The sequence below is a fragment of the Papaver somniferum genome, chromosome 4 (genome assembly GCF_003573695.1).
Source record: "Papaver somniferum cultivar HN1 chromosome 4, ASM357369v1, whole genome shotgun sequence".
NCBI classification, from domain to species: Eukaryota; Viridiplantae; Streptophyta; class Magnoliopsida; order Ranunculales; family Papaveraceae; genus Papaver; species Papaver somniferum.
In genome coordinates, this window is record NC_039361.1 from 132902982 (window position 1) to 132914242 (window position 11261).

At 36.3% G+C, this 11261-nt stretch overlaps 2 protein-coding genes across 5 annotated transcripts; both read left to right on the forward strand.

Annotated features, from left to right (window-relative positions):
* The first annotated feature begins 1126 nt into the window (after nt 1-1126).
* Nucleotides 1127-10330, forward strand: LOC113276607 (ELMO domain-containing protein A). 4 transcript variants are annotated; one of them, XM_026526229.1, is made up of 12 exons: nt 1127-1470; nt 5177-5295; nt 5937-6005; nt 6143-6258; nt 6365-6419; nt 6519-6639; nt 6837-6884; nt 7040-7134; nt 7468-8558; nt 8663-8786; nt 8960-9201; nt 9775-10330. In XM_026526229.1, the coding sequence occupies exons 1-9, from the start codon at nt 1272-1274 to the stop codon at nt 7564-7566; spliced, it is 921 nt and encodes a 306-aa protein (XP_026382014.1). In that variant the 5' UTR covers nt 1127-1271; the 3' UTR covers nt 7567-8558; nt 8663-8786; nt 8960-9201; nt 9775-10330. The 4 variants fall into 4 exon arrangements, with proteins under 4 accessions (XP_026382014.1, XP_026382013.1, XP_026382016.1 ...); XM_026526228.1 differs by having other exon boundaries at nt 8663-9201; XM_026526231.1 differs by lacking the exon at nt 1127-1470 and adding an exon at nt 4464-4904 and having other exon boundaries at nt 8663-9201.
* Nucleotides 9093-10361, forward strand: LOC113273152. Its single transcript, XM_026522914.1, has 2 exons — nt 9093-9201; nt 9775-10361. Exons 1-2 carry the CDS (start codon nt 9093-9095, stop codon nt 10359-10361), a joined length of 696 nt encoding a protein of 231 aa, XP_026378699.1.
* The last annotated feature ends 900 nt before the right edge of the window (nt 10362-11261 follow it).

Genomic DNA, 11261 nt, shown 5'->3' on the forward strand with positions numbered 1-11261 from the left:
GTTTAACAATGGCAGTGGCAGACATTCTTCCTTAAACCAATATAATTAAACTTCTCTTTAACATCCATAGACAAACCCTTATACACCATATACTTAAGTGTCATCAAGTCTGTTTCATCTCTATGGCAATCAGGAAATACCAAAGTCTCATTCTTTGGCTCCGCATATACACTGATATTCCTAAATTTGAACTGACTGCAACACAAATGAAACAAAATCAGATATAAACCTATGAAAACCCAATGAAAACCTAATTAAGCAATATTACTTAAAATCAAACACCCAATCACGAAAATTAAACCCCAATTAAACAATAAAAATTTGGTTTCAAATAAACCCTAATTACAAAGGAAAAAAAACAGAAACCCTAAAAATCAATCGATCAATTAAATTAATTAACTATCAATACAATGATTTTCATCATATATTAAGTCACGGGTTTCGTTAATCTTACCTTGATTCAGACTGTTTCAATCCCGGTTTGTACCTCATCTTCACTGTATCACCACTATCTCTGAATCCCTAAATATGTATAACTTTTCTTCCAAATACACTCTGGTTTTCTGCTAACATCTATGTCTTCAGCAAAAACAACTTCAATAACACCAGCTTCAAACAGCTTCAATACCTAACCCTAGTTTCAGAACGAGGGAGAGAGAACGAGGGAGAGAAGAGAACGAGGGAGAGAAGAGAAATTGTGGTGAGAGACCACAGGGTCTTTAAATGGGCAAGGGCACAGTCGTAAATTCTCCTACCGAGTTTGACTTATTCAACGCAGCTGACCGATCTGGTGGGCCCAGGTGTCAACTCTAACAGAAAGGCCAGTTTCTAAAAGAATTTAAAAGTTTGGCCGGTTTATTAATTATATGGTTTGAAGCAGGACACTTTATTAATTTGCCCAAAAAACTAAGGAAAAACTGTCCCTCTCACATTTTCGGCCCCCACAATTTCAATGAATGTGATGTGAGAAATGTAGTTTTGCGGTGGTTTCTTCGACGATTTGTTAAAGATTTTTTTGTTAGTGAAAGAACATATATGGTGGGCATTTGTGTCAATCCCATTCTATTTATAAAGCTCAGGTATTGGGTCCAAAGGTTGGTCCTCCTCCAGCTCCACCGGTCTTTACTCTAAGACACAAGATGGCGAGAACCTAAAGTAAAAGACGAGCGACACATCTCTCTCTGTCTTTCTCTCTAATGTAAACACACAACAGAGAGGTAGTTAAGATAGGTTTGTTACTCATTCAAGAATTGATTTCTCAAGTTAAGAAAATGACACATTCTATCTCATTTTCTGTTGAGACGAGGAGTGCAGTGGTAGAGACAAGTAGTAGTTGTAGCAGCCAAGAAATAGGAGGAGGAAGCAGAAGTTGTGTTTCCATTATAAATCGCCAAACAACTCGTTCTTCGGCTAATTCACTCTCTAGATCATCTTGTCAACCTCAAGACTCTTCATCTGTTTCTTCATCAGGTACTTATCTTCGTATGATCAGTTTGATCTGAGCTATCATTTTCTGCTGGAATAAAATTTTGTTTTGCCTCGGTTTTTTGGTCGGAATATGCTGTTTTGGATCTTCATTTTACATATTACCAAAATTTCAAAAACTTAGTGGTTGAAGATTCAATTCCCGTCGGACTAGTAAATTAATCCGGTCCATTTTTTTCTTTTCTTTTGAAGGCGTGACGAAATGAACTCTTACTAAAAGACATTATCACCTAAAATCCGGCAGGTCCGGTGCCAAATTTACAGTCACCTAGCTGGTGCTGATTAGAGAGGAATCAATATCATTTCGGGATATAACATATTTCATCCACATCCCACCAAAGTACTAGTCATTTTGGTCGATAAGACTGGTTCTTTTTGCGGAAGTATTTAACTTCGGAAAAACAAATTCCATCGTGATTCAAAAATATTAACGAACTAATAAATTACTGAGCAATGACCGATCACAACCTTTTTTACTGCGCAACCAACTTTCTGGTTGCTCAAAAATCTGATCTGACTATTTAGGCTTACACTACTAGTACTAGATGCGCTTCTACGGAAAATATTTGCTAGTTACGGTGGTCTGTCTTTCAAACGGTTTTTGCAAATTTGATGGATAAAATTGATTGATTTCTTACACGGACACGTTTTGCTCTTGTCCGTTTGTCTGTCCCCCCACTGTCAGTTTGATTTCCGGGAGAACACTAACAGCACTAGGATTATACTTGAGTCGGCTGTTGGATGAAAACCCATTCTTGAAAAGATTTCTCGTTCACATAAGGCACGTGAGAAATAGACAGTACAGTTTCAGGGTTTTAAATACCTGCTAATTCTGCTCTGCCGGCTATATCATGTATTTGTCGGAATTGTCAGAACAATGCATGTGACGGAACCCAAGTTTGAAGTCAAAGATGAGCACTTTCACTTCTCTTCCTTGAGGTTGATGTGGTCCTTCTCGTTCAAACATTCAATCTCATGTCATGTCAAACTAATTAACTTTTTACTCTTGTCTCATTTGTCAGTCATCCGCATTCTAAGCCGTTCGTTTTATATACTTTTATTTTATGTTGAATCCAGATTATTATGTTTTACGAGAAAATAATTTCTATGGTTTGTTAACCCGGCTAAATTGGGGCTTATAATTGGGCCTATGACTAAAAGCAAAAATGGCATTAAGAAATAACCTCTAGGAACCCCATCCAACTACTTTGGTTAATGGTTAATTTGTCCTTAATTACTTAGCAATAATTTAATTGGTTAGTAATAAAAAAATCATGTTAGACGTGAAATTAACTTGTGTTAATGAATCATCTAAACATGGAAAAATTTAAAATTTTGAAATTTTCTAAGAACACCAACCAAGAATCGGTCTATGTTCATATTAGTATCAACCGATTGTAACTTTGTGAAAGGACAATAGTCCCACATTGCTATAATCCTCTTAATTAACTTAAAATATAATATGGAAGGGTCGCTCCACTCATTGCCAATTGGTTTTGAGTTGGATGTCCGCAAAGTTTAACATGGTATCAGAGCTAAGCCCAAACCCAGGTCTGCGTATGCCGGGTGTAGGCCGAGTTACTGGCCGAAGTGTTTAACCGATTTTGTCACTTGTACACCCTGGGTGTAGGCCTGCCGATACTGGCCGAGGTGTTACCCCCTGATTTAGTCACTCACCTGTGTACACTTGTTACCGATGGACTGGTAACTCGTACGTAGGTCCACATGTGAGGTCTAGTGACTGGCCTTACACGTGAGGGGGCGTGTGAAAGGACAATAGTCCCACATCGCTATAATCCGCTTAATTAACTTAAAATATAATATGGAAGGGCCGCTCAACTCATTGCCAATTGGTTTTGAGTTGGATATCCGCAAACTTTAACAAACTTCAAAAATGTACATAAATTTTTTGAAATTTGCTTTTATCCAGAATCGGTTTATATAGACATGAAAAATCAACCGATTTCCAGAATCGGTTTATATGGACATGAACATAAATCGATTCTGGTATTTTTTTCTTCTAGTTAGTTGTTAAACATCAAATACAACTAACATTTATTCTACTCCATACATATACTCGAGTTAAGAATGAGTAAGATTTCATACTCATTTTCAAATCGTTTGAGAAGTCATACTCGTTTTCAATTCGAATATAAAATTATACTCGTTTTCAAGTTAGGTGCAAAATCATACGCATTTTCAATTCGGGTATAACATTATTTTCACTTGTACTCGAACTGAAATCGAGTATGATTTCATACTCAATTTGTGATCGAGTATTAACTAGAAAAAAAAAATGGGTTACCAAAATCAGTTAATGTGGTCTTTCACATAATCCGATTCTAGCAAAAAAAAAAACATACAAAAGATTTGATATTTCACATAATCGGTTTATATATGAGGTACATAAAGACCGATTCTTGATTTCTCTACAAATCCAAACTTGGACTCAGAATCGGTTATGTGTGCATTAGTATAAACCGATTGTGGTTGTTGTTCATCACATCATCCCAGAATCGGTTTATGTATGTGTACACCAAAAATCGATTCCTGGTAACATCAACTACAATAGGTTTATTCTAGTGCATACATAAACCGATTCTAGGTTGATTTTTCAGAAAATTAGATGAAGAAATTTCAGAGATTCATGGTTAAATCGTTGTTGAGTTTTTCTCTAAAGGAACGGATTAAAGGGAGTTAACTCAATCGCTCGAATTTATTTGTCGCTGATTTTTTTTTCAAAAACCAAAAAGTAGAGAATTGAATTGTTGTTTGTAATTAGGTTTTAGTTTTTTTTTTTTTTTTTTTTTTTGATGAATTGGGTTTTAATTTTTGATTGAAGATTGTTAATAGAAATGATTTAGATTTTAGAATTTGTTTTAGGAATTATTAAGAATGTATAAGGATAATCTAGTATTTTAATACACTTTAGACACCTCTTATCATTCTCTATTGGGTGGATGAAGAAATCCGTAGGCCCCAATTTAACCAGGATTGTTAAGCATTTGTTTACCTTGTTTTGTTGCTGCAAATAGTCTTTTGGATCTTGATGGCTTCCTTACCGTTTCCATTACAGATCATATCGCATTGGTGTCAACACAGTGCTATACAAGAGGCCTATAATAAGGGCGCAACATAGTGTTTCAACAAGAGGCCTAGTTTAAGTTGCTTAACTACACCTTAAGCACATTATCCATCCCCGGCCCTGCAAATATTCAACCAGCTGGGGACAATATGTGCTCCCTGGATTTATATCACACGTTTAACATGAATGAATGTGATATCAACAATTTTTGGTATAAACAGATGGATGCACCCATACCTTTCTCAATTTGCCATTCATTTGATACTAAATAAGCTGTAACCCACAAAGTCCATAAAGACTCCATACTGATACTACCCCATAATGAATAATTTAAGTATGAGAAATACTTTCACTTTCTTGTTTGCATTTAAAATCAATTGGAACATCAAAGGAGAGCCATTTTCTTCATTTTTTTCTTCTTCTTCTTCTTCTTCTTCTTCTTCTTCTTATTTTCACTGTGTTTATATGAAATGCTTTGGTGTAGTTTTTACGCGACGTAACAGGAAATGTACAGTAGTTGTGTTTTTCATACTGGCTTTACTTTTCGAGTTATTTTATCCTAAAATGTTCTGAGTATTAAGGTAGAATTGTGTTCTTTTGGTCCAGATGATCATGATCATGCTACTTGTGCCACTCCCACATGGATTGGAAAGGGTCTTACTTGTGTTTGTTTCAAAAGAAAAGGAGCTTATGAGCGAATTTGCATCAATTTGACACCATTACAGGTAATAATACATATTTATACGTCCATCGGTTTCCATACGAATATGCTTACTTAATGTTTGATGTTATTTCTAGCTAGTCGGTTTTTTTTTTTCATTTTCTCACCAAAGCTAATGAAAGGATGAAACTATTAGGAAGATCTTGTGGATGGTTATCATTTTGTGTTAACATCGAAAATAACTGAATTCTGCAAAAGATGGGCAACTGATTGATTGTAATCTTAAGTCTAAAGTCATACCAAAATCAAACAAATGACGGGAATGGACGTATGACCCTGTACCTACAGAGGCAAAGTTAAGTCACACGGTGAATGATTAAACATAAAAATGTTTTCTATGATTCTTGAATATCAAAACTATAATCATTGGCTAACAGTGCATGTAATGGTAGTTTTAGAGAGACGGTTAGATGTTTAACTGTGCTCCTTAGATATGTTGTTTCACTTGCTCTTTGCTATTCTTCATTGATTGTTCACTGTTATGGTACAAAATTCTTCCAAGCATTCCTTAATGGACATTGGATTGTTGTAGTTCCCTTCTAACATATACCCTGTGTGCTAACATATATTTCCAGATATGTTGTCTCACTTGTTTGAATTTTCTACAATTTTTCTACTGACGTCTCACCTGATTAAAAATTGTAGGAAGATAGATTGCGGAGGTTGAAACATAGGATGAAGGTGAATTTTGATGCTTCTAGAGCTGACCACCAGGTAAAGCTTGGTCGTACGTTACTCTTTAATTGTGTCTTGTGAAACGGGTGTATTGAGAAATAGAGAGCGTGTACAAATTCTTTTGTCGTGTACCCTTCTATTCTGAATAATCAGTAAATCCATTTTCAAAATTGCAGGGAGCACTGAGAGCTCTTTGGTCTGCTACATTCCCAGGTCAGCATCTCCATGGTTTGATATCAGAGCAGTGGAAGGAAATGGGATGGCAGGGTAGAGATCCATCAACTGATTTTAGGTATCCGTGATCAGAATCCCATTCAATTGTATTTGTATGTCATTCCCATCCTTTACTGTTAGCTAAATTCATGCTTGTGATTCCTAATGCACCTTGATGAATATAGGGGTGCAGGATTCATTTCGTTGGAGAATTTGCTCTTCTTTGCAAAGACGTTTCCTGTAAGCTCCTAATCTGAAATAGACTCAACGCCAAAGGAATCTTCAAGTGTTTTTTTTTTCCTACACAAATGTTCATGGGATCACATTGTTTTCTTGCAGATATCCTTCCAACGTCTTTTAAATAAGCAAGGGGGTAAACGAGCTACTTGGGAGTATCCATTTGCCGCTGCTGGCGTGAATATTACATTCATGATCATGCAAATGCTAGACCTAGAATCCGGTAAGAATATCTAAATAACATATTCTGACATAGATGTGGATACATGCTTCATTCACGCATGAAATTTCACTATACTGGTCTAGGCAGTGTTTGCATATCTTACCTGAAGCCTCATCATCATTATAGCAGTCCAAATAGAAAACTACGAGTATTAACATGCATGCAAAGATCTTAATATACTACCTATCTATTTACAGCGAAACCAAGGACCTTCGTAAGAGCAGTTTTCATCCAGATGTTATCAGGTAAGAACCTGCCATTCCCCCAAGTATATTTATGTACTAGACATTTGTGCTCCATAGAAATCAAAAGGTGTGCACTACCAGAATATATAACAAACTAGCTCAACTTCGTCCGCAGAACTTGTTGTGATTAATCCCAGTTTTTTTCTTCATTTCAGAAGATGAATGGGCATTCGACTTGCTTTATTGTGTGGCATTTGTGGTCATGGACAAGCAATGGCTAGACAAGAATGCCACATACATGGAGTTCAATGTAAGATATCAGTACCAAATTCATAAAATTCTTGCATCATAATCCAGTACAAACGGGAAAAAAAAATAAAAAGAAAATTCATCATATGGATATATTGACCCTTACATGTAAATCCATTTGGGGCCACTTTAATCCCAATTCAGGTCCTACTGAAACTACATTTGTAATAATATTGTATAATGGTAGATTAAGGATAGAACTGTGTTTCAGCCGTAAGGTTTAGAAGTTAAGGCCCATAAACAGCTGACAGCTCAGCTGATTCAGATTTTCTTCCCTTAATCTTTAAGGTCACATTGTTTAGTCGTCTGAGTGGTGCTGATTATGGTTTAACAGGATGTTCTGAAATCAACTTGGGCTCAACTAGAAAGGGAACTTCTACTGGATGATGTCTTACGGATTGAAGACATGCCGTCATATGGCCTTCTCTGTTGACAGTAATTTATGTGCCCATTCGGTAAGAATCCTACCAAATTGGTGCTTCAAGTCTAGATATTTGTTAAGCTGTATAATCTTTTCTCTCATTTTCTATTCTCAAATATAATCTGGTTCCAAGAACTGAAAATTAACATAGTATTAATTTAAATTCAATTTTGAGAAACAATGGTTAATTTTTTACCACCATATTGATACTGAATTGCTGCTAATACCACGTGAGAGACATGTGGAAACACAATCCATTTGGATCTTCTTTTTTGTTTTTGTTTTTTTGATTTTGTGAGAAATTAGTTTGGAACTTGAATTTGATTTTGTTCACCTAGTCCTGAGATTTTACTGGTTGAAGAGATTAAATTGATTGTAAATCAGCTTGCTTCAGTTTATTTCACATTCATACATGGAAGAGGGGTCACGGTCTCACAAAATACGCAGTTAGCCACAGTGTCCAAGATCAGTGGACATCTATCTTCTCAACCCCCTATCTGCAAGCAAACATTTCTTCACCTTATGTGTTAGTTTTGCAGTTTCTCGTTACTGTGTTTCTTATTTGTCTCTGCTTGTCAAGTAGACCATCAAACAACCTGTTACCAACATTATGGGAACAATTTGAAATTTATGGCAGCATTTATGCCCAACGAAACGCCTGAAAATTTTGAGGGGCTGCTCTGGCATCAACTTCTACCGTTGTCCAGCTCAAATTTGAAAATTCTGAGATGGAGTATATTTTTTTCTTAGCTCTCTGTCCCTGGCTGGGTTTCTTTTTGCCAGCTTGCTTGTTTTGTTAACCCACGTTAAAATCCACGATTTTCCTTAAAATTTGCAACAGCGATAGACAGTACTGTACAAGTACTACTAACTCACACGGCTTCATTTAAAGTCAACTACACAGAGGTAGAATTGTGTCTCTACTCTAGAACAGGCAGGAGTGATGGAGATATGGCAAGCAACAATACTTCTTCTTTCACTCATGATAGCCAAGGCATTTGCAGGTAACAATCACAAACAGAAACAATAACGATAACTAAGTTTCTCTCTCTAAAAATAACAAGCTAAACTAACAAATTTTGTTATTTTCTTGATGAATCAAGTACAGATCTTCAAAACCCTGGTTTTGAATCACCCCCATCAAATATGCCAAGAAACTCAACGAACACATTTGCGCCATTGAATTCAACAATAAATACCATTCCAGGATGGTCATACAAAGGCACAGTCAAGTATGTAACTTTTACTAGTCCTGGTGAACATGCTATATATTTAGGTCAAAATGGGAAAATTAATCAAACATTCAAATCAAATCAAGAATCAAACCATTATTTATTTACATTCAATCTTCAACCAGCTCAATCAAATTGCTCTAACCCTACTAGTGTTGTTATATCTGGGCCAGATAGAGCAGTTCGTATTTTTTATCAACAGAAATTCGGGAATGATACTTGGGAAATTCATGCTTGTTATTTGGGTAGTCATGGTAATGGAGACTTGATTAATCTATGTATTGAAAATCAAACAACTGATCAAGTATGGATGGTGATGATGATCATGGTGGTAATACTACTGTTATTACTAATTGTGGGGTGGTTCTGGGTTCATTCATTCTCAAGAACATTGTCAATCCTATCAAGAATTCTGGTATGTCACTGATTTCCATTTTTCTGTACTAGTTTTTCTTATTATGATTGAGATTATAAACCCTAAATCCATGTTTAGTTGTACTTCAATTGTTAACACTTCACCCAAACTAGTGTAGTTGCATTGAGAACATTGAAAACTTGTATCCATAGTGCTATTTGGACTTGAGTAATGGAGCTCCAATTGAGTGGCGTCTAGCCGTGTGATGGTAAACATGTCGCTGACTCTCTATGCAGTCGTGTAACTCGAGGGACATGATCCCTCAGTTTCTTGGTCTAATAAGCATTTCCATTGTTGTGTTCAAATCATAACACACGCTGGTTAAGAAGTTAGTTGACAACTTCGGTAACAGAACATTACCTGAGGAGACTGACCAATCCACAAGGCCGTGTGGAGGTAATCGTTTATAGCTGCTCAAGAAACCCTGCAATGACCTTGACGAGATTTGCAATGCTGGCCTACAGGCAGCAAACCTATAGTCAACCTCCCCTCGAGTTTAATTTTCCTTGTTTTATATAGTATATGTTTGTTTTCTATGTATTTTTGGTTAATATTGTGATTCGATCAACACAGAAAGCAACTTGTTGCTAAATGGTGGATTCGAATACGGGCCTGCATTTCCCAACAATTCCTTCGGCGGTATTCTGATTGATGCAGAATCAAGTCCAACTCAGTCTACATTAAACCAATGGGCAATACTAGGTACAGTGAAATACATTTCTTCAAACAAGAACTATATAGTCCCAGAAGGAAATGCTGCAATCGAGATTGTTTCAGGGGAATCAAGTGGGTTACAAACAACGGTTACACTAAAAAAAGGTTCCAAGTATGACCTGGAACTCGTAATTGCTGATGCCAATGATTCGTGTATTGGTGATTTCATGGTGGGTGTTCAAGCAGGATCAACTGGTAAAAATTTCACATTACAAAGTAAAGGAATTGGTTCATCGGAGGAATTTACATTGACATTTGTAGCAGATTCAAGTGTTACTCCTATTAGTATCCTAAGTTTCACAACAACCCAAACTAAAGATCTTGTGTTGTGTGGTCCTGTGATTGACAAAGTTGTACTTCTTGCTTCTTATGGCTTGAAACTGCAAATAAAGGTTCTTTTTGTTGGTCTTGGGTTTCTTGTAACTCTTACACAATTTATTGGGTAGAGATCAGTGTAGTCGATTTCGGCCGAAACAGCCGGAATCTCGGCGATATTTCCGGTTTCGGACTTAGGGGAGCCGATATCTACATTCTATCCGCAACGAGATCTCACTGGAAAAATCGCCGGAATTGTTCAATCTCGACTGCATTTTCGGCCGGAATTTCGTTGGGTTTTATCTGTTTCAAAGTTCTCATCCAATTGAAACTCCTCAATTTTCATCGATTATAATATGGATTCTCTTTTTATTATTAAAACTCAAACAACACTAATTCTTGAGAGAGACAAACATAAACAAACAACAGAAACGCCATACACAAATCAGTATCACCACTACCGGATCGATCACAAGAGAGTCAGAGACCACCATTGTAGAACAAAAGTTTCATATGTTTGGTTCTCTAATTAGTGAGGAATTTTTTTTCTAATCTAACACCATCATCACCCCTGTTAACATTAAAAATATCTCATCATTGATCTCCATTTTCCTCTTTTTAATTTTCTCCAAAATCATTATCCATCAAACATGCTCAAAGCTTTGAGTAAACAACTCCCATGAAAAAATTTGAGAGAAAAAGAAATTCAATTCTTAGAAAAAAATGAGAAAGTTAATGGCATAATCTATCTTCTCTTTCCTCTCTTCTTTTCTTACTGCTAGGTGCTAGCAACCCTGGTTTCAAGTGAAAGTTAATAGTATACAGGATGTTGAGGATCTCATGGTAACATGAGAGTTAAGTGCCACATGTAATTATATTAAGTTTCTATGGGTACAAATGTGTAAACTATCCACTTTAAACGATTACTAGTGCACCAAAATTCCGGCCGAGTATCTCGGCAAGATACTGTTGTCTCGGTGTCTCGGATCCAGACGAGACAAGCCGAGAAGCTGAGATTAACCACATTGGTA